Below are 21990 nucleotides of genomic sequence, written 5' to 3'. Positions count from 1 at the left end.
TTTACAAGAAAGGGCAGCCAATTCTGATACCCTTCTTGCAGAAGATATGGCCACCAGAAAAATTAGCTTCCTTGTCAAAAGGGAATATGTCGTATCGGCTCAAAAGGCTGCTTCTGTAATGCCAACAGAACTAAATTCAAATCCCAAGGGCTCAGGGGTGACCTAACCGGTGGATTAAGCCGTGTTACCCCCTGTATATAGCTACAGACCAGAGAATGCGAAGCAAGTGGTCGTTGAAACAATACTGATAAGGCCGAGATCTGACCTTTGATAGTATTCAAGGTCAGCTTCATCTCGAAGTCGGGGTAGCAGCAGAATAGGAGGGAATGCATAAATCAGTGAGAACTGATCCCACAGTCACCAACGCATCTGTTCCATATGCGAGTGGATCCCTTGTTCTTGACACAAAGCTGCTGACTTTGTTGTTGAACCTGGACGCAAACAGATCTACGTCCGGGATCCCCCATCTTTAGCATATAGCCCGGAAGATGTCGGGGTGAAGAGACCATTCTCCTGGAAACAACTGCTGGCAACTTAAGAAGTCTGCCTGCCAATTCTCTACCCCTGGAATGAAGATTGCCAATATGCACAGCACATGCTTTTCTGCCAAGGTTAGGATATGGTTTACCCTTACTGGCTTTAAAGAAAATTTCTCTAGGTTGAGGACCCAACCTAGGTATTCCAGGTAGTTGACTGTGGTGACCATGCTTTGGTCTAAGCGGGCTACTGACCGATCTATCAAGAGCAGGTCGTCTAGGTAAGCTATAATCGTTATACCTTGGGCCCTTAATCTGGCCAGAGGAAGGGCCAGGACCTTTGTAAACACCCGATGTGCAGTAGCTAGACCAAAAGGCAGAGCTACAAACTGAAAATGAAGGTTTTCCACTTCGAAACGCAGATATTTCTGATAAGCGGGGAAGATAGGTACATGCAGGTATGCATCCTTGATGACGATTGATGCCAGAAGTTTTTCTCCTTGTAGGATGGAGACTACTGATCGGATTGATTCCACACGAAAAGAGCAAATTTTCAGGAACTGATTTAGATTTTTTGAGATCTAGAATGGGTCTGACATCTCCATTTGGTATGGGCACCGTGAAAAGCTTTGAATAAAACCCCAACCCTTGCTCTTCCATGGGGACCACCATGATCACTTTTGGGTTGGGCTGGGGTGGAGGACAGGAGGAGAGCTTCTGGAGAAAACCGCCGTACTACAGCGGTGGCGGCACGGCATACCGCCGACTGACCAATGCTCCCTCGGCCTCCTGGAGAGAAGAAAAACCAGTCCAGGTGGGGGATTCTAAAAGAAAAGCCCCCTTCCAACATCTTACCTGGGGCTTGGGCTGGAGGAAGCGTGCAGCTTGTAATGACACAGAGCGAGACTGACAAGCATGGAATCAGGTATGTGCTCTTGACAGCCCCCGGTGGCAACTTTAGGCATGACAAAGCTTTAATTAAAGGAGAAAACCCATGAGAATTAGAAAATTCCTTAGGAACCTCCACTTACCTTATCCAGCTGCAGGGTTCTGTGGTAAACCAGACAGACCCAATCTTCACCACTCACGGTGGGCTCCGTGTAAAAAAAACTTCAGGGACCGGGGCCCCTTTTTATCGGAGGATCTACACCCCTGGACCCGTAAAGCACCCACCCAGGAAATTTGGCTGAAATAACCAAGCACTGGATCCTGGGGTCCAGATCTCTAAAAAGAGAAGCGTTACAGGCAAAACCTTGTTTCTTCCAACACGAGGCCCGGGTACCATTCAATTCAGCCTAAAAAGACACTTTGAATGAGAGATCATTGAAGAGTCAAAGACAAGGAGTTATGTTTGAGTCTGCCTGACTCATTCTTGAGAACCTCTAATCCTTGCCATGTCTTGGTCTCCACATCCGCCTTGGGGCTCACATCCTGCCGGATAGCATTGATCTCTGTTACCTTGATGGGCGCTAGCATATTTATGTTTTTAACTATTCATCAAATATCCTGAGGAAGTGATATTTATGGTGAAACTTGTAGAGTTTATCTATGTACAGGCCACAACACATCAAGAAACTCTACCTTAGCATACAACCAGTTGATGGCGTGCTCAGGTGGACGAGTTGGTTCACGCCAGGTCGGAGACGCACGGTACATCAGCGGATTCGGATACCATCTACCCAAAGTCCCCGCAGAGGGCTAAGTCTGCCTGCACGTAAGACCTCGCAGAAGGGAGGTCCACCATTGAGGGTAAGGGTCCATCTTCTAATATCTTTGGATTCTGTGAGGGTTTTGTCTACACACTCCCTCCTTCTCCATTTATCTGTGTGGCTTTTGACCTGATGGATCGTGGATGTCTCCCTCCTGCCTTTATGAAGCGGTTATCTACCTATGGAACTTTTCTTTCTGTCATCCATTCTATGGACTACCTCCTTTCCTTTTACGGCTGAGAAGCTTTTTTATACTTGAGGACTGGTTTATGTAACAACTTATTCAGTGCGGGAAGTTCCAAGTAGTTCATTGATATATGGTTTTAAGCACACCAGCACACATTTCACTATATATCATTTATCGACAGCACTTTGACCTATGTCTGTTTCAAGTATTTTATTTTAATTGTATTGATATGGATCGCTTTAACACGATACGTCTTGCACATTTATTTCCTTGAATTATTTGTATTGATTGGGATTGCTTCAATAAAAGTTTCTTTTTTACACTGATTATGAGCGCACGTTTTTTGTTTTTATTTGAATGAATCCGGTTGCATAGCTTGCTCCAGCAAAGGAATATTCCAGTGGAGCTCAGCCTAGCACATCTTTACTCATGACCAACACCTAAGACACTGGCGAAAAAACTGAGGTACTCCCAGTAAGGGGAGGGGTTATATAGGGAGCTAAACTTCCTGTCTAGGGTGTGCCAGTGTCCATCACCTGTGGCTCTGTGTTCCGTGGTGTACGATAAAGAAAGTTAAGTATCGTTAGCAACAAAAGTACATATGGATAATGAATGTCCTACAATACAATATATATATTGTTATTTACAGAGATCTTATGTATGTGTCTAATAGACAAGTATGTTAACCTAAAATCCATTTTCAGTATGTGTAGTATCATGCCACACTGAATACAGTTTTCTAAACAAATGATATTTTGTGAATTTGTTTCAAAGTTTTTCTAGCTGGAGATCCTGCCACTAAGAGCACTTCCTGTTGCATGCTGGCAATGCTAAGCCTCTGCCTTTCAACCAGCAAAAGCGTTGTCAGCCTGCTGTGTGCTCCTTCAAAGGATTGTAAAGGCTGAAGATCTTTTACCTTAATGCAGGGGTGTCAAACTCAATTTCATCATGGGCAGCAACAGCATTATGATTGCCCTCAAAAGGGCCGGTTGTATCTGTAAGATTAGATGTCCAGCGCATCCCCTCCCCTTACATTAGAAGTCAAGAGCCACCCCACCATCAGAAGTTGAGCTGCCCACTCTCCCTAACATCACAGTGCCCCCCCTTTCCTTATGCTACTGCTGGGAAGAAGCTGGATGCATTGCTTGAAAGCAGAAAGTAAGGGTCTGGAGGAGGGCCAGAGGAGGGCTGGAGCTCTCCTGCAGCTGCAGGAGAGGTGCAAGGGCCCTATGAAATGATCTGGAGGGCCGGATTCAGCCCGCAGGCCTTGTGTTTGACCTTTTCTGACAGAGGATCCGCCAAGCTCCCCCCTTATACTTACCTGAGCCGGATCTTGATCCAGCAATGTGCACAAGAGCAGAGGCTCTCTCCGCTTTCTCCCTTTTCATTGGGCAGATTGATAGTAGTAGCCATTAGCTCCCGCTGCTGTCAATCAAGTTCTGTGACAAGGGAGCCACCTGCTCCCTTTACCTGGGACTGAGCTGCCTTGTCTGTGTCAATAGATGCAGACAGGGCAGCTTGGAAGCGAGCCCATATTAGTGCCCCCATAGAAAGCGGCTTTCTATGGGGGCTTTCTATGGGGACACTTGCTCAAAAGGTGGAGCCAGGAGCGCCGGTGAGAAGAGGAGGATCGGGGCTGCTCTGTGCAATACATTGTACAGAGTAGGTAAGTATAACATGTTTGTTATTTTAATTAGGGATGGAACGATTATCGGGAAGGCCGATATCAGCATTTTCTGAAAAATCGGTATTGGTCTGAAACTAGACCGATATTACCGATATTGTTTCAAGGGGTTTTACCGTGGTGATGCATGCAGCTGCATGCATCACCCCGGTAATGTTGTTTAGAGGAGACGGTCGGCTTTATTGTAATAACAACCAATGCGACTCAGAAGCCGCTCGGCTGTTATTACAAGCAACGGGAGGAGACGCCCCCCCCCCCGCCGCCTTCCGCCACTCGCCCGGGCTCTCCCCTCCCACTGGGAGGCCTGAGCAACGCGTCCGCCGGCTTGCCGAAGTCTGGAACAAAGCCGATGCTTCATTCGGGTCTCAGATCTAGTAATCCGAAAGCAATGTCAAGACATCACTTCCCGGATTAATGGCATCTTAAAGGCGCCAGTTTTAAAAAACAAAGTATTCAAAAACGCCAATCTTGACGTTTTGAATACTTTGAAGTGCAAACAAGGGGTTTGAGGTCTTATAGACCCCCAAGCTCTTCATAAAGAGTACCTGTCAATGCCTATTACTGTTACAAGGGATGTTTACATTCCATGTGACTGCAATAACAGTGATTAAAAACATACAAATGTAAAATGACAGTGTAAAAAAATATTTTTTTTTTTTAAATGTACAAAATATCGGCCAAAAATATGGCTATCGGCAGGAGAGGTGGTCGAAATATCGGTATCGTATCGGCACCAAAAAAACAATATCGGTCGATCCCCAATTTTAATATAAAAAAATCAAAGCCTTAATATTACTTTTAGTTTTTTTGCTGGGCTGCCATGAAGTCTATTAGATAGGCAACCCAACAGCCAACTGAAGGAGCTCACACGGTAAACTGACAATTTTGCTTCTAATTGCAAGGTAATGGTTTAGTGTTTTCAGCCTAGTATCTCCAGGCAGAAAACCTTTGGAACATATTCTCGAGAACGATTTGCTGAATAAAACTGTGTACATAATGTCAAAAATACTGAAAACAGATTAGGGATTCCATACACTTTAAGCATTTCCAGCCAGCTGGAGTCAGCCCTTTGCAATGCCCAAGGCATTACTTGGCTTCCCTTTTGGCTCACTTGTCCCACTGGCCCCTGTTAGTAAACACTGACCAGGAGCTGTCAATGTCACGGTGCTGTAGGGCGTCAATTGAGTGCAGAGAACAGGAATGCCGGCTGTACGCACATACAGGGCAACTCAGCTTGAAAGCCCACTGCCTCGTTGCCACATATGTGCGTACAAGCAGTTTTAAGGGGTTAAACAAGCTCTCTTTCACCAACATAAAATGATGCTGTCCTTTTACCACACTGTGGGGTTGATTTTATAAACCCGGAGAGTGCAAAATCTGGAGCACCTCTGCATAGTAACCAATCAGCCTCCAGTTTTTTTTGTCAAAGCTTAATTGAACAAGCTGAAGTTAGAAACTGATTGGTTTCTATGTAGAGCTGCACCACATTTTGCACTCTCCAGTTTTAGTAAATCAACCCCAATGTCAGGTTTTTATGTTTAACTACAACTAGACAGAAAGTAAAATGAGACAATAGCAAGAAAAACTTTTTTTTTAGAGTGGGATTTAGAACCTCTTTCATTACTTAACTTTTTAAATTTACTATCTACTCAGTAGCCCCATTAATTACATCCCCTCACTTTCTCTCCTGCTAACAGTTAGTAGAACCCCCCCCCCCCCCAAGGAGGACCTAGACAACAATAAAAACTAGACAGAGGTTCTAACTTTTCTCTACTGTATCCAGAAGAAATAAAAGTTTTAACTGGAGTTCCACTCCAACTTAAATATATTCTTTTGCCACCACAGTTTGAAGTACACATTACTATTCCCTGAACTACATCACTGAATGACACCTCAAGTTTTTCTTTTCATACCTGGACAAGATGTAGAACACCTACAAAAAGCAGTCATCACTCAATATTTGATCAGAAAGTGTTATGAAGTTACTTACCTCTGCCACGTGAATTGGGGTGGAGTGGCAGTTGTCAAGGCGCACTCCATGAAAATACTTAGCAGTGATCTCTGTATACTTCTTCATATGTTCCCACAGATAAGGACAGTCCGAGGGCTTGTCGCCATACCTCAGCTTTACACTGTCCCCCCAGCAGATCAGTTCTCTGCGCAGGTATACATTGGAATCTGAAAAAGTGAGATAGAAAGGATAAACTGTAGCTTCCTACAATGTGTAAGATGTATTTAAAAACTAAGGTTAGCTGATTTAAAATGTACATCTGAAAGATTTACTCTTTAAAATTAAAATATATATTTTTAATAAGCATATCTTTTGTGATATTACTACAATCATTTTGATATGACTTTAATATTGTAAAGAGGTTCTATCATTGTAATTTTACAGTTCTGACTTCATGTTGCTAGATGCTTTCTAACCCTAGTTATGAAGACTGACAAACCCCCCTCCCCTCCTGCTGAGGCGGATCCGAACACAGCCATGAAGGAGATAGCCGATTTATAGCTGTAGCTTGTCTCCGATATGCGTACTTTCCTGAGACAAATTCTACTTGTTGTTTCTTGTCTCAGGAATGTGCTCACAACTGAGAGAAGCTGCAGCTATGAATCAGCCGTCTCCTTCATGGCTGTTGTTAGATTGGCCACATCAGGAGCAGAGGGGGGCAAGTCAGACCTCATAATTAAGGTCAGAGAGCACTTGGAAACACAGGATAGTATTACATGTATGTTGTCCCATAGGGGAGAGAACTGTAAAATAGAATTTATACTGACAGATCTTCTTTAAATGCTTGCAAATTCACATTTTTACTATTATATCAAAGCAAAAATCTAGCCTCACCCCACTGGATGATCCTAAATAATTCTTCCCATCCTGGCTGCATAATAGCAAAGCTCTTTTGTACATTTACCTTTCTTCCCTAACGCATGCTTCCTACCTACTCTGCATTTTTTAACTTCAGTCTACATGATATCCAGCACTGTAATGAGCGGGCTTTACTAACTGCAGTATATAATTCTGATGAGCCCTGTCATGCTTACAATAAAAGTTGTGTCACTACAACATCCGCCTGTCCCTACTACTGAGACAGGTGCAATGTGTCCTGGGATATGTTGTCCCAGATTGGTGTACATCTCTGCTTTATGATGCCCGCTTGCTGTTTTAAGCCTCGTACACATGGTACGATTGTTGGCCAACTGAGCGTCTGATTTTTGTCAAAAAGGCATGTGCCAGGATCTTGTCTTGCATACTAACTGTACACAATTGTCATGCCACAAACACGAACGTAGTGATGTACTACGAGGAATTTCAGCTCTTGAGCGCCACCCTTTGTGCCACAAACGCGAACGTAGTGCCACAAACGTGAACGTAGTGATGTACTACGAGGAATTTCAGCTCTTGAGCGCCACCCTTTGGGCCCCTTCTGCCAATTTCGCGTTTGGTGAGAATTGATTCCGAGCATGCGTGTTTGTACTTTCGACTTTTGTGTGACGGATTTTTGTACTGACCATACCTGACGTCAAACTGTTGTCCTCCAAAAATTTACTAGCCTGTCATCCAACATTTGTTGGCCGAAAGTTGGACAACAATTGTCAAAAGGAGCGTACTAATGGTAAGATTTTAGGACAGTCTGTCAACAGACAATCCCCTGCCAACAATCGTACCGTGTGTACGAGGCTTTACCCTTCTGACTAGCCAACACTGAATAGTTTGAAGGAAGAATGACAGCCACTCGAACTTTGCAAAGAATTTGATTTTAAAGGTATTTAAGAATAGCGTAAATCAAAATACATGCAGGAAGGGGCACAGCGAGCAGGGAGAACTCGGTTCCTTCATTAACATGCATCCTTGAGTTGAGCAATTTATTTGCCTCATTTATGAGATTAGCCAGACAGGGAGTGAAATCTACTCGATCAGTTGGTCCACTCATAGCTTTGCATTGTGAGAAGGAGTAGTAAATCACAATCATTGTGCACTACTCTGCAAAACAGGAAGCCAAATCCTAGCACGCAATGAGCAAATTTGTTCTCATATATAGTTTTTTTTAAAACTTTACACATTGATAACAAGCTGGTTTCTTTAACAGACCATTCCGAGTCATATCTAAAAACATAACTGAAAAGGAGGATAAAGGTTTACTTCATTAATCTTTTTCTAAGCTAACAGTTATCTGATTTTTTATATATATTTACGCATTAAGACGTTTAGCATTTCTGTGTGTTCAGCATATCTGGGTCATAAAAATCAGAACTCTATTACATTACAAAAGTGGCCTGTCAATGACCCTATCACCTCTCACATTACCGGCTGGCCAAAGCAGCACAGTTCTACAGCATGGCATTGGCTAGCATGCAGTACATGCTTCCAGAAAGTGAAATCTACCAAAGTGCTATTTGTGAACATTATTCAGAGGCACCTAAACACAGTATACATGAAAGTAATCCTACCGTATAATAATATTTTATGACTTAAGGCACTCTAGTTTTACAACACATTTTATACTGTATGGCTGCTCATATATTTCTAAGATCAGTTAAACTTGCCTACATGAGTTGACAATATGCAACATGAAGGAAAAGCATTAAATGGATAAGCAGCAACTGGAACTATTTTCAGTTTTGATTGTAATGAAGATTATAATTCCTTTTTTCATATACATTTAAAACATTTTGATAAAACTGAAGTGTGCTAACATGTACTACAGGTACACAGCAAAGCAGACCCACCGTAAGAAATCTAAATGATCCCAGAGCAGGCTCCTAAAGCTTATCTTCTTATAAAACCTTCTCTGTGTTCTCTGGGATGCCTGAATTTTGGAAGCAATCTGCATGCTGATCACCCGATGTAGAGTGTTTAGGACTCCTCTCAACCCACTTTCTACTCTGTAATTATGAGTAATAATGAAATGCATCTACTGAAAGTTTTTTATTTTCTTATCAGAACTATTCTGCCAAACAACATAGCAAGGGCTGAGGTAGCAGAAAGTTCTGTATACACAATGGAAACTCTAGACATTGTAATCTGCTTGAATTTACAATTACGAGGATTACAAGGAAAGAAGAGAGTTCCATCAAAGTTTCACTCTGCTCAGAAGTCAAGAAGGCACCCAGTTCCAGAGATCCCAGTGAGATCAGAGGAAAATGTGTATACTTTTAGGCCTGGTTCACACCTATGCAGGTTGCAGTTTGCATATTGCAGTTGCTTTTGCGTTTTTCAATACACATATTTGATCCATTGAAGTCTATGGAACCAAAAACCAGAAAAAGTCCCTGGCCTTTTCTATAAAATGTGCAGATGTGAACATGAAACCATGTTAAATGGACTGTATTGTGTTTCTGCAAAACTGAAAACGCACTAAAAAATGCATTAAGTGTGAATCAGACCTTAGGCCTTATGCACAGGGGTAGTTTGGCCCATCAGTATCAAATCCTGATGCTTTTGGGGCTTTCTGCCCCAAACATAGAATTTCTGCATTTGGGGCATATGTCTCTGAACGCATATGGCCCCAACCATAAGTACCACTTAGTACAGTGTCCCATAACAGTGTAATTTAGCCTGTCATATATTTAGGGCCCTTTTACACTGGAGCAGTTTGCAGGCGCTATTGTGCTAATAATAGCGCCTGCAAACCGACCCAAAAGTGCCACTGCTGTCTCTCCAGTGTGAAAGCCCTCGGGGCTTTCACACTGGAGCGGTGCGCTAGCAGGACGGGAAAAAAAGTCCTGCTAGCAGCATCTTCAGAGCGGTGAAGGAGCGGAGTGTATACTGCTCCTGCCCATTGAAATCAATGGGACAGCGCGGCTATACCGCCGGCAAAGTGCCTCCGCAGAGGCGCTTTGCAGTGGTTTTTAACCCTTTCTTAGCCGCTAGCGGGGGGTAAAACTGCCCCGCTAGCGGCCGAATACCAACGGTAAAGCGCCGCTTACAATAGCGGTGCTTTACCGCCGACGCCGCCCCCGCCCCAGTGTGAAAGGGCCCTTAGACAGGCTCCTGTCAGCAGGGCTGGATGGTGCACCTGTGAATCTTGGGTGCCTGAAAACACAGGGATTTGATGCTGACAGGCCAAACCGCTCCTGTGCATGTAACCTTAGATAAGTGCTTCACTTTATACAACAAGAGACGTTTCCTTTTGCTGCATATCAAGCATTCTACACATTATCCTTGTATTCATATTAGACCACATGGAGAGTTTATTATCTATATGCTAAACTGACCCCTTTGCAGCAACTGTATGGAGGAAGGTATTTGTTTAAAATGCATTATATGGATTGGAGCCTTTCAGATGACAGCATTCCCATCTTTTTACTTATAACAATTATAAACTGTAATAATGAATTAAATAATGTTTTGCAATGCTAGAGAGTCCAGTGTTCTTCTCTACCTGATATACCCATGTTACATGAACCAGACCAGCTACCTGTCAACTTTGTGTTTTCTGGAGTACTTGCCTGGTGAGAGCTCATGAGGACTGCTTAGCTGCACATAACCCTGTGCTGAATATACAAGTACACAGGCTCCAGTACTACATGTAATCATCCATGTGGACAATACCACATAACCATTCGAATCTGACAATTTGGAGATTGGCTGATGCTAAAATATATCAACCTTGTGGCTATAGACTATATAGTCAAGCAAAATTTGGTAAATCTGCAGACCTGGGACTTGAATTAAAACAGTATAAACTGCACAAGTCTGATTTACTCTAGAAGATGATGCCAAGTACCTGGTCCAGCAAAGTTTCTCAGAGGGTCATCGCCCATCACCCAGCCATTGTGAGCCATGAAGTAGCATGCTTTGTCTTGCTGGTGCATTAGTGGTTCCTCCTCTTCCAAAGACATTTTTCCAAACGGGAAAGTGAAGTATCTGCAAACAATAACAATATGTGTTTCCATATATCTACTATATACCTTTCCTTTCCCTAAATAATCTCAGTGCATTCACATTAGAAAAATCTAATGTATCAAAATGGGGGTCTGATTTCCCAATGGAGTATATAGTCAGCAAGCTATTGACTGAATATTGTATTATACACAAGGTCATTACCAATGAATCCTGGAGGGAAACACAGGGGTTGATTTACTATAACTGGGGAATGCAAAATCTGATGCAGCTCTGCATAGAAATCAGCTTCCAGGTTTTTTTTGTCAAAGCTTTATTGAACAAGCTGAAGTTAGAAGCCGATTGGCTACCATGCACAGCTGCACCAGATTTTGCACTCTCCAGTTTTAGTAATTCAACCCCGCAGTGTAAAATCCTGCATAGGGCTTGTTTATCTTTTCATTTTAGATGATGGGGTATGAATGACATGAGTTCCTGCCCTAAATGTGGGGAACAAGTTGCAACGCCCAATGTCCTTGGTCCTGTTCCCCGATCTTAACATTCTGGAGACAAATAACGAATTATATAGCAGATGTTTCAGGGAATGCCGTGGATTCAGAGCCATTGCAATTAATATTTAGCTGCTGGGAGCGAAGACTGTAACCATCGTCTTTCCCATGTGCTAAGGATAGTAGTATCGGAAATAATATGGAATCCTGTTCTATGATTTATTCTGTATAGTGTAGTATGATGATATACTGTGGGGTTGATTTACTAGGAGTGCAAAATCTGGTGCAGCTCTCCATAGAAACCAATCAGCTTCCAGTTTTTTTTTTTTTTGTCAAATATTGATTGAGCAAGCTGGTTAGAAAATGACTGGCTACCATGCACAGCTGCACCAGATTTTGCACTCTCCAATTTTAGTAAATCATCCCCGAATTTGTAATTTTACACTCTTTCTGTACTTTCTCATAAAAATTTGCATTGACTGAAAACATACTGTGTTTTACAGCTACTTTGTTCGGTACAAACTATAACAAAGACAAAAGAAAATACAAGGAAATAAAAGCTTTGTTCTAAAAAAAAATTTCTGTCATGAAATAAAAGCAAATACAACATTATGTCCTAATCTTTTACATACTGGGGTTAATTTACTAAAGGCAAATAGACTGTTCACCTTGCAAAGTGCAGCTGCTCCAGAGCTCAGTAAATGAGCAGAAGCTCTGCTGACTTCCATCATCCAATCATGTGCAAACACAAATGCTGTTTTTTTTAATTTACCTTGCACGTGATTGGGTATTCTTTGTAAAGTGAAACTTTACCTCATTTACTAAGCTCAGGAGCAACTACACTTGCAGAGTGCAAACTTTGCAAAGTGCACAGTTTATTTGCCTTTAGTAAACCAACCCCTAAGTGTTCAGAGGATGTGCAGTATATACTGTATACACTATATTACCAAAAGTATTGCAACGCCTGCCTTTACACACACATGAACTTTAATGGCATCCCATTCTTAGCCCATAGGGTTCAATATGGAGTTGGCCCACCCTTTGCAGCTATAACAGCTTCAACTCTTCTGGGAAGGCTCGCCACAAGGTTTAGGAATGTGTCTATGGGAATGTTTGACTATTCTTCCAGAAGAGCATTTGTGAGGTCAGGCACTGATGTGGACGAGAAGGGCTGGCTTGCATACTCCGCTCTAATTCCTCCCAAAGTTGTCCTATCGGATTTAGGTCAGGACTCAATCCGATTGAGCGAGTCTGGGGTGGAGGAACTTGACTGGCCTGCACAGAGTCCTGACCTCAACCTGATAGAACTTGAGTGGCGACTGCGAGCCAGGCCTTCTCGTCCACATCAGTGCCTGACCTTAAAAATGCGCTGCTTGAAGAATAGTCAAACATTCCCATAGACACACTCGTAAACCTTGTGGACAGCCTTCCCATAAGAGATGAAGCTGTTATAGCTGCAAAGGGTGGGCCAAATCAATATTGAACCCTACAGACGAAGACTGGGATACCATTAAAGTTCATGTGCTTGTAAAGGCAGGCGTCCCAATACTTTTGGTAATATCGTTTATATACTTGAACTTGACAGATATATGTTACTATGTTATGAATTATACTAAATGTAATACCAGATTCTTAATGTGTGAATATATGGTTATGTTTACACCCCCCCCCCAAAAAAAAAAATGTAAAGAGCAACTAAATTTTTGTTGAGAAAAAGAAAAAAAAAAACATTCCGCTCTGAGTGATCTATGTACATTGGGAGGATTTTAACAAACTTTGTTTTAGATTCCCACCTTTTGTTATTCTGAAGAAAAGGCTGAGTGAGTGAGTCTGTATGGGAGTTGTAGTATAATTATCAGACACCTGCTGCACGTGCAGGGCTCTAATGAGGAGCGCTACTGGGTCTGTATCCCTTTAGACATGATTTTAACATTCAATTATTCAAAATTTCACACAAAGCATTGTATATGCTATATTATTTTAGTTTTTTTTATTTGCTGATTTTGTTTTCCTACAAAAGTGGAGTTACCCTTTAAAGGACTGTTTACCTGGTGACTATAGGATCCTTCTTTGTTATGACTCCAAGCTTTGGGCCATTATTTGCTAGACGCTCATAAGTCACGGTGCCCAAAAGGCAGTTTACGGCCTAAATAAAGAAAAGATATTACTGAGATACTGCAGTATATGGCATGAAAATTCTGTGCCTGATTCATCAAGCTGTGATATGTGATACTGAATACCAACAGTGTTATTTGGCAACATCATCATATGTCATAATATTGCTAGATTCTTCAAAGAAGTATACAGAGATAGAGGACTGGCAGGGTCTTCTCCCCGTATGTGCACTTTTATACTGGATAACAGTTTTTTGGTTTATTTTTGAGTTACCAAATTCCTAGCACTTAAAGCGGAGTTCCAACTGTGAACATTTTTTTTTTTTTTGGATGAATAGCACTCATGTTTCTTTTTTAAATCGCTCCCCGATTGCCGATTTAATTGAGCAAGATATGTTATATTCCTTGTTCTTGGCACTTTCCATCTTGCTTGTGGGCATGTGAAGCCCACAAGCACTATCTTCTGGGCTCTGGTGCAGCTGAGTGACCAGCATGCACCGCCCGTTCTCGCGCATGCGCAGTATGTACGGCGCAGCGCCGTACACTTCTGATGTTGCCAAGGGAAATGACGTCAGGCGCCAGGAAGAGGAAGATGCAGATTCCAAGGCACTCCTTAGCAACAGACATCAAAACTTGAGTAAAAAAAAAAAAAAATCCAAATGTTGTTTATTAGGTTTAATGCTGCTAAATAATGAAAAGTTAATTTTATGGGTGGAACTCCGCTTTAATAACACCAGCACTGTACAGAACCCTGAGGTACCTGCACTTTATACTAAGGCTAAGGCTAGAGTTCCTGTGCGATTCACATACAGTACTGAGCAGTGCCATTTCAGCTTATTCATTTTGAATGGGCTGAAATAACACCACAACTGCACCAAAATTAGTGCATGCACTACTCTTGGAAACGCACTGCAGCCAGATCACATGGTACATTGGTACCACGTGATCCGATGCGGGCAAACGCACTGTGTATGCAAACTGTGTTTGGGGTGTCGTTAACTTTGCACTAAAGCCCACTACAGATCAAAAGGGCAGAATGGTTTTAATACGGTGCGGGAAATGCACACAGAATGGAGGTTTCCCTCATAGCATTCTACTGTGAACGGGCCATAAAAGCATTCATCCACTAAAAAATGTTTTATTTTTAGATGCAGTGGGAAAGAATTTGAACCCCTGTCTAGTTTTTACTGATTTCCAAGGCTCAGTTAAAACAGTTATCCTCAGAATTCCTTCCTGCTGATGAAAATTCCCCAACAGGAAGTAAGGCAAGCTCTCCAACAACAACACAGAAATAAAAATGCTTTTCTTTAGTTGAGTAGGGAAAGGCTAGAATCACTCTCTATAACGGAGCCCCAGTTAGCAGTAAAAACCTGACAGGGATTTAAACCCTTCCTCACTATCCAAAACAGGGGCCCAGACAGCAATAAAAACCGACAATCCCTCTGCGCTCTATCCAAAACTAAAAGAAAGTTTTGCCTTTACTTATACTTTAATCTTTATAGTCAGGTTAAGCATTTAGGTTAGAGTGAGGACAAGGTTCGGGTTAGTGTTCATATGAAGGGTTAGATTAAAGTGGAAGTTCAGTCAAACACTAAGTGTACCCAAATCTACTCCCACCTACATTTTAAGCCTATTCTTTCTATCCCATTACGGAAAAATCTTTATACTTACCTATGCTAAGGGCGCTCCTCCTACTGCTCCTTCCCCCATGGCAGCCAGTGACACTTCCTGACACTTCTGGGTTTTGGGGGGGCGGGGGGAGCATGTGACCTCCTTCCCTGTGACAGTGCTCGAGCATAACAGTCAATCACTAGGCCTGAGCACTGTCATAGGACCCAAAAAGCAAGATCACCACTCTCTTGAGGTATGACATTGGTGATTTCAAAGCCAACTGTGACACGAGGAAGGAGTGGTGATGGAATGCAGGCAAGGCACAAATAAGGGGGTCAGGGGGCCTCATTGCAGAGTAAGAGTTAATTTGCCTTTCAGTGTGTCTTTACCTCATTTCATTTGCTAATTTTTCGTTGTTGCTAATTTTTGCTTTGTTGTCCTTATATAAGAAGCAGATATTTATATCATTTTACAGTTTGAATATCAAACTGACATTGTTTAAAATAAAAGAGAAACAGCTACAATTAATTCACACTGGAAAGAAAAGGAATCCAGTAATGAAGTGGTTGAGGAATGTTAATTATACCTGTTCATGGTGGAAGTTAACCTGTTTGTGCTTCTCAGCATTAAGTTCTTCAAGCCTCTTGCGGAACCAATTACAGCATTCCTCAATGGCAGCAGGCCCATTACTACAGGGGTAAACAAAGTACACTAATTCAGTACAATGAAAGATACAATTTAAGCACATAAAGGGTGTTCTAAACATTCTTTAGTATTCCATCAGGGCACAACAGGAAAAGCGTCAGTGCTTGCACCTGATTCATGTATCTGTTGCATGCAGGCACATGCATCTATCAGTACAGTATAAGGAAAGAGATGGTCGGCACTCAGGATGACATCCAAAATAGTATTCCCTTTTTAAATACATGGACAGAGCTGTAAAACAGCCTACGCGTTTCGGACGTTAGTCCTTAGTCATGGCTGACGCCTGGTGAATAGAATCTTTAATGGCATCTATGGCAAAGCATAATGCTTTTGGTAGTTTGGCCAATTCCCGGGCTTGTTGTGCAGGAACCTCTTTAAAGGGCCTGTCTAAGTTGGTCCTTTAGGGATTGACAGACACCTATTGCAGCGACTGCAGGCTGAGTAACGGCACCTGCCAAGGAAAAAGCAGATTTTAATAGGAATTCCAACCTTTTATCTGTTGGATCCTTAAGCATTTGTGCATTGTCTACTGGACAAGTTAGGTTTTTAGTCACACTGGAAATCGTAGCATCAACTGCTGGTACTTTCCATTTTTTGGTCAATTTCTCCTCCATGGGATAGAGAACTGAAAATCTATTTGGAGGAAGAAAATGCTTATCCGTGTGATCCCATTCAGCAAAAATAAGCTGTTCTAGTAATGCATGGACAGGAAACGCATTCAAAGGCTGTGAAGGTTTTAAGGACCCCAAGGAAGAAACCACGTTTTCAGGAGACTCCGTTAGGGGTAGCATGAAAGTTGAACGAACCATCTCCGTAAGAGATTGTATCAGCAATTTCTCAGAATGTGAGGCTGAAATAGGTTCATCTACCGCTGTTTCCTCTACAGAGGAATCATCAGTTTGTTTTTCCTCCTGATCACCTGAGGGTAACACCTCATCCTGTGCGCACTGTTCCCCTTGCAAAGGGTCTAAAGTGGGGAAGGGGGATCTAGCACGCTTCCTATCCATTTGACTGGAGGATGAGATTAAAGCCGCTAATCTTCCTTCCAGACCCTGCAGGGTGGAGAAAAGGACATCTTCAGTCACGTATACAGGGGCTGAGATGTGACAAGCAGCTGCACCAACAATTTGTTCCAATGGCTCACCCCGGCTTGCCATAATTCAGGCGAGGATGACAGTGTGGAGATGCAACTGGAGATCCTAGCGCCTGGTGAAACCTTTTTCGTCTTTTTGGTGTATTCTTTGGTACGCATAGTCCTAAGCACAAAAAAACGGAAGCACTATTAAATTGCACTTAATCGCTGAACATAGTCATGACAGTAAAGCCACTATTAAGTTCAGCCTAGTGCTGGGAAAAAAAGTCCTTCCTGTATCAGGAATGCCAGTTGCAACCCTTATGTGCCCCACAGCTGCTGTCTCCCTGTGTGCAGACTGCTTGCTTCCTTCCTCGTCAGCCGAGGAGAGACTGTTCCAACTGTATTTTTATTATCCTTGCCTGCCGTGCATCTTCGTGGACGTTGCACGGCGCTGCGCCTAGGCCCCGCCCCCTCCATAAACCCGCCCCCTCTCTTCATGAGGGGGGTGGGGGAGAGAGGCAGAGCCCCTGACACCAGCCAGCATGAGGAACAACAGATGGAACAAAATCCGGGACCTCCGCACCCCTCTTGGCGGGGCGGGGGGGGGGGGGGGGGGGGGTACACCGCTGGTGTTTCCCTAGCCCTCTATCCCTTCAGGGGGGAGAAAAAAAAACATTTTGGCAGATCTCTTACCTGAGAAGAATCCCCCTGCGCAAGCTGCTGCGGCCACACACAGACGGACACTGAGCTTTACAGTGAAGACAACAGATTAAGGTATGTGCATATACTCCCTCTAGTGGAGGATTAAGGCATGACAACATTTTTTCCCTTAAAGAAGAAAGCATGGGTGGACTTTTTAGTTCCTAAATTTCTTCCCTTACCTTATCCCCGCCGCAGGATTTGCTGAATTAACAGACAATCCAACCTTCACCCATCACTGTGGGCTGCGTTTAGCAAACCTTCAAGGACCGGGTCCCTTTATATCGGGGTTCCACTCCCTTGGACCTGTAAAAATTACCCCACCAGGAAAGCTTTAGGTCATGTAGCATGACCAAAGCCCTGGGTCCCGGGGTCCAGCCCTACAAAGAGAGGCATTACAGGCAAAACCTTGTGCTTCAGATACGATGCCCAGATACCATCCACTTTGGCCTCAGTGGCACTTTGGATGGATCTGGTCTATGGAGGCTATTTAAATCCAGCATGGATCCCTCCTGGAGCTCCACAGAGCACATCTTCATTCGTGACCAACACCTTAGACACTGGCGAAAAAACTGATGTGCTCCTGGAAGGAGAAGGGGTTATATAGGGAGTGAACTTCCTGGATTGGGTATACCAGTGTCTATCACCTGAAGGTGCCTATAACCATTAAGTTATTACTTAGGGCTCTGTGTCCCATGATGTACGATAAAGAAATACAGCACTGTGCAGGAAATTGTCAAATACAAGACAGCTTCCCAGCACAGGCACAGCCCACTTTGAGTACTGGCGTACCTACATGAGCCAGCTCAGAGCTGGTCTTAATTACTGCCAGTTTCCTGAGAAACGGCAGTAATTCTTTAGGAATCTGACGCTTCCAAAGATTGTGTTTCTACTGTATTTTTTACTGAATCCCATACAATGGCAAATATGAAAGTTGCAGACTTCATGCTAGTTGCCTGACTATTAGGCTATAAACCTTTGGCTTTGCTACTCACTGAGAACCTAACCCTGAACTATGCAGATAAGGAGTTCTCACCACTCTTTTATTTCGCTTTCTGGGTGACTGAATGAGAACCTATTCTCAGATCAGCAATGATGACCTCCAAATTTCTCATAGGCACAGTGACGAGAAGTGGACTTTGAGAAACCAGCCTGACTCTTACCTGTGTGGTATGAATGTGCTGAGGGCTGTTTCCATATCCACTGTAGATCCAAACCGCCTAAATTGTGGGTCCTGAATGATCACTAGGTTCTTTGGGTCTGCTTTTGATCCTTTCTTCTGGGCACCTAAAACATACAACGTCAAACACTTTTAAGACCACTGACTGGAATGTGTGACTACATAATCTGTGACCCCCCAAAATAATATTGAGGGGTGACATTCATTTAATAACTGTGCATTAAATATAAACATGTACTCTCGTTTTAACTAGTATGATGGAAAATAATTTTCATGAATGAAAACGACCTAAGTATTGGTTACTTTCTACCCCACACCTATACTAACTGGTATGACTAACATTTCTTGAACAATCTCTAACCCAATCCACTGTTTTATTGCAGCAATGTATAGTGGATATACACACACATATACCACAAGAAAAGTCGTAAAAACTTTTAGCACCACACCTATCCTACTAATATTTTATTATGTAATGAAGTTGTGGCTCTTAGGGCTTTTCCCAAGGGGCGGACTCCGCCAGCAGATCCACTTGCTCAGCGGGTGATCTGCTGAGCAGGCAGATGACAGGTCCATACCTTAACTAGAACCAGCTACTGCTGAATTCTATTAGTAAACTTCAAAGTGGTAGTAAACTCTGACTTTTAAATTGTACCTACATCTAAACGTGTGCCATTTCGTTCATTTGACATCAGCTCCAGCCGATGTTGTTGCGCATGCACAGTGCACTCTGCATTCAGGGCACACTTTCAGGGGGGAGGGGGTGCAGATACCTGTAGAATACAGGTATCTTCACCCACTTCCCGCATAGATATCCGCAGAATCTGCGGGTATTTACGCCTGATTCCCTTACTGAAGATGGAGGTGGCAGCACCCGAGGACCGAGAGACGGTTTGACCTCAGGTGCCGACATCGCGGGCGCCCTGGACAGGTGAGTGTCCATGTTTTAAAAGTCAGCAGCTGCAGTATTTGTAGCTGCTGACTTTTAAAAAAAAAAAATTTGGCGGAGCTCCGCTTTAAACAAATCCTCCTACATAGGTTGTACCCGTTTATCTGCGGTCTTCTCTTCTCTACATCCATTCAAAGTCTAGAATTTATAAAGCTTGTCTTAGCTGTCAGAAAGATGGGGCAGATAGCTGAAATCAACCACTGCAGAGCTCAGTGAGGTGAGCCCTGAGAGCTGATTGGAGGGAAGGGACACCCCTCCCTCCACACAGGAACAGAGCTGAGTCTGTCAATCAGCTGGAGATCCCTCCCCAGTCACCTTTTTTGTCTCAGTGTCAGGAAAACTTGTCAGAAGTGATTAATGCTCATAGCAGAGGAGAGAAGCAGGAGATAGAAATGGAACTTAGTGTTCCTAATTGAAACAAGTACACACTACACAGGGATATTCTTTGTTCATATTTCTTGTCTGATGTTTAAAACCACTTTAAAGTGGAAATCCAGGCTATTCCTAACTATGCTTAAATCTGTTCTCATCCCCCTTCTAAATTCTATTTTAAGCTACCCTGTGAAAGAAGTTGATTCTACTTACCTATTCTGAGGGCACTTCAGTCCAGTCACATGATCAGCTCCCAGTGGCGGCTTCAGGGAAGAGGAGGGACAGCCAACAACAGATGCCCCATAGAAAGCCTATGTGTGACGTCACTGTAGAGGCATTTTAGCCATTGTTGGTGATCTCTCCTCTCCCCTGAAGCCGGCTGCTGGGGGGGGAGACCAGAGCAGAATGCTCTGAGAATAGGTAAGTATAAGGCAGCTCATACATGAATCAGATTTTTGTCAGTGAGCCAGAGGGTTGAAACAAAAACTGACTTGATTCCCCCTATTCCTAGCTATTTATTCTGATGGTGGAAAGATGCTGTCAGAATAAACTGATCAGCACTGCCAGCTATAGTCCTCTGTCCTGTTCGAGAAGCAAAAATTCAATAGGGAGGTAATACAGAAGTCCACTGGTGAATCCACTTCTGTACAACCACCCTGCCAATACATGGATCGAAATTTGGTTGATGCCTACTAATCTGGGTGAATTTTGATCCATGTATAGCCAGCCGGCTTAAGCATTTTTCTCTCACAAAGTAATTAGAATTGGATTTAGAAGGGGGGTGGGAGCAGGTTTCAGTATTGTTAGGAAAAGCCTGAAATTCCACTTTAATACCTGTGGCCAGCCTAAACAAGTATCTCTTTGATAAGCAAGTGCTTTCAATGTGTTCTACCTGCAATGTACATATAACTGTGTCTCCAGCCCAGAGGGATCTTTCCTGTCTACTTACTACCAGGGATACTGTGTGGCATACCAGAGGCAAGCAGAGTTCTAAATTGTTCCACAGCTTTAGCCAGATCAATCTGGTAAAACTCCCATAATTTGAGCTTGGGGTAGATCTCCTCCCATATGATGCCACGAATAGTCTGCAGAGAAAAAAAATAAAAAAGATGTATTTCACATATAGGTCTTCACACATTGGTCTTCTTTATCTTAGCGAGGTTGATTTACTAAAGGAAAATAGGTTGTTGACTTTGCAAGGGAAGATGCCCCAGAGACTAAGTCAACTATCTATCTGCATTAAAATATTCAACCCCTGAATGTCTAGTATCTAAATATGAGCATTGCATACATGAAGGGATGGGTATTATACTACACAAGGCCCAGCTCGAAATAACCAGTAACATGAACACAGTTTGCTTTCAGTTAGACAGCAAATGTAGGGACCAAAATGATTTCACTAATGGCTTCATTCTGTAGGTAAATGTCTGTTTTAGTAGCCCTTTACCTAACATGAAATTACTTTTCTAAACAATCCCTTGATCTAGATTTAATATTTAAAAGACAGTTAATTTATATAGTCAATTAAATTTTGCATAGACACACGGTCAATTAAATTTTGCATAGACTGTAGAAAAGTTAGCACTTCTGTCAAGTTTCATTACGGTTTTAGTTCCACCTGGGGAGATTCACCCTCTCTACTGGTCCTGGTGACCACTGTCTCCAGTACAGAATGGGAAATCCAAAATGTTTGAGTTGTCACAGGAACTGGAACAGGGGGGAAATCTTCCAATGAGAAAACCTGTTCTAGTGACAGATATCCTGTTCTGTCTCTGGTAGAAGAAACCAAGGGAAATGTCCCCAATAATTTATAGACTGGTTATGTGTGGCATAACTGGACACCAGGGGGACCTTGGGAGCTAAAGGGGGTTAAGCCAAGCTCACCATTTATAGG

General features: G+C 42.9%; 1 protein-coding gene across 8 annotated transcripts in view; it reads right to left on the bottom strand.

The window, feature by feature from the left end:
* Nucleotides 1-21990, bottom strand: part of AGL (amylo-alpha-1,6-glucosidase and 4-alpha-glucanotransferase) — a 204577-nt gene that overhangs the window by 64756 nt on the left and 117831 nt on the right. For 6 of the 8 annotated variants that reach the window (XM_073593290.1, XM_073593288.1, XM_073593289.1 and 3 more), the window contains 6 exons: nucleotides 21046-21181; nucleotides 18759-18882; nucleotides 15703-15805; nucleotides 13440-13537; nucleotides 10788-10927; nucleotides 6047-6234 (listed from right to left, as the gene is read on the bottom strand). In XM_073593290.1, the coding sequence (XP_073449391.1) occupies nucleotides 6047-6234; nucleotides 10788-10927; nucleotides 13440-13537; nucleotides 15703-15805; nucleotides 18759-18882; nucleotides 21046-21181 (789 nt within the window). The remainder of the gene's footprint in view (nucleotides 1-6046; nucleotides 6235-10787; nucleotides 10928-13439; nucleotides 13538-15702; nucleotides 15806-18758; nucleotides 18883-21045; nucleotides 21182-21990) is intronic. The other 2 variants (XM_073593294.1, XM_073593293.1) reach the window with 1 other exon arrangement.

The sequence above is a fragment of the Aquarana catesbeiana genome, linkage group LG07, assembly GCF_042186555.1.
Source record: "Aquarana catesbeiana isolate 2022-GZ linkage group LG07, ASM4218655v1, whole genome shotgun sequence".
NCBI classification, from domain to species: Eukaryota; Metazoa; Chordata; class Amphibia; order Anura; family Ranidae; genus Aquarana; species Aquarana catesbeiana.
The sequence above is the reverse complement of the archived record's forward strand: the minus strand, read 5'-3'. Positions and strand labels throughout refer to the sequence as shown.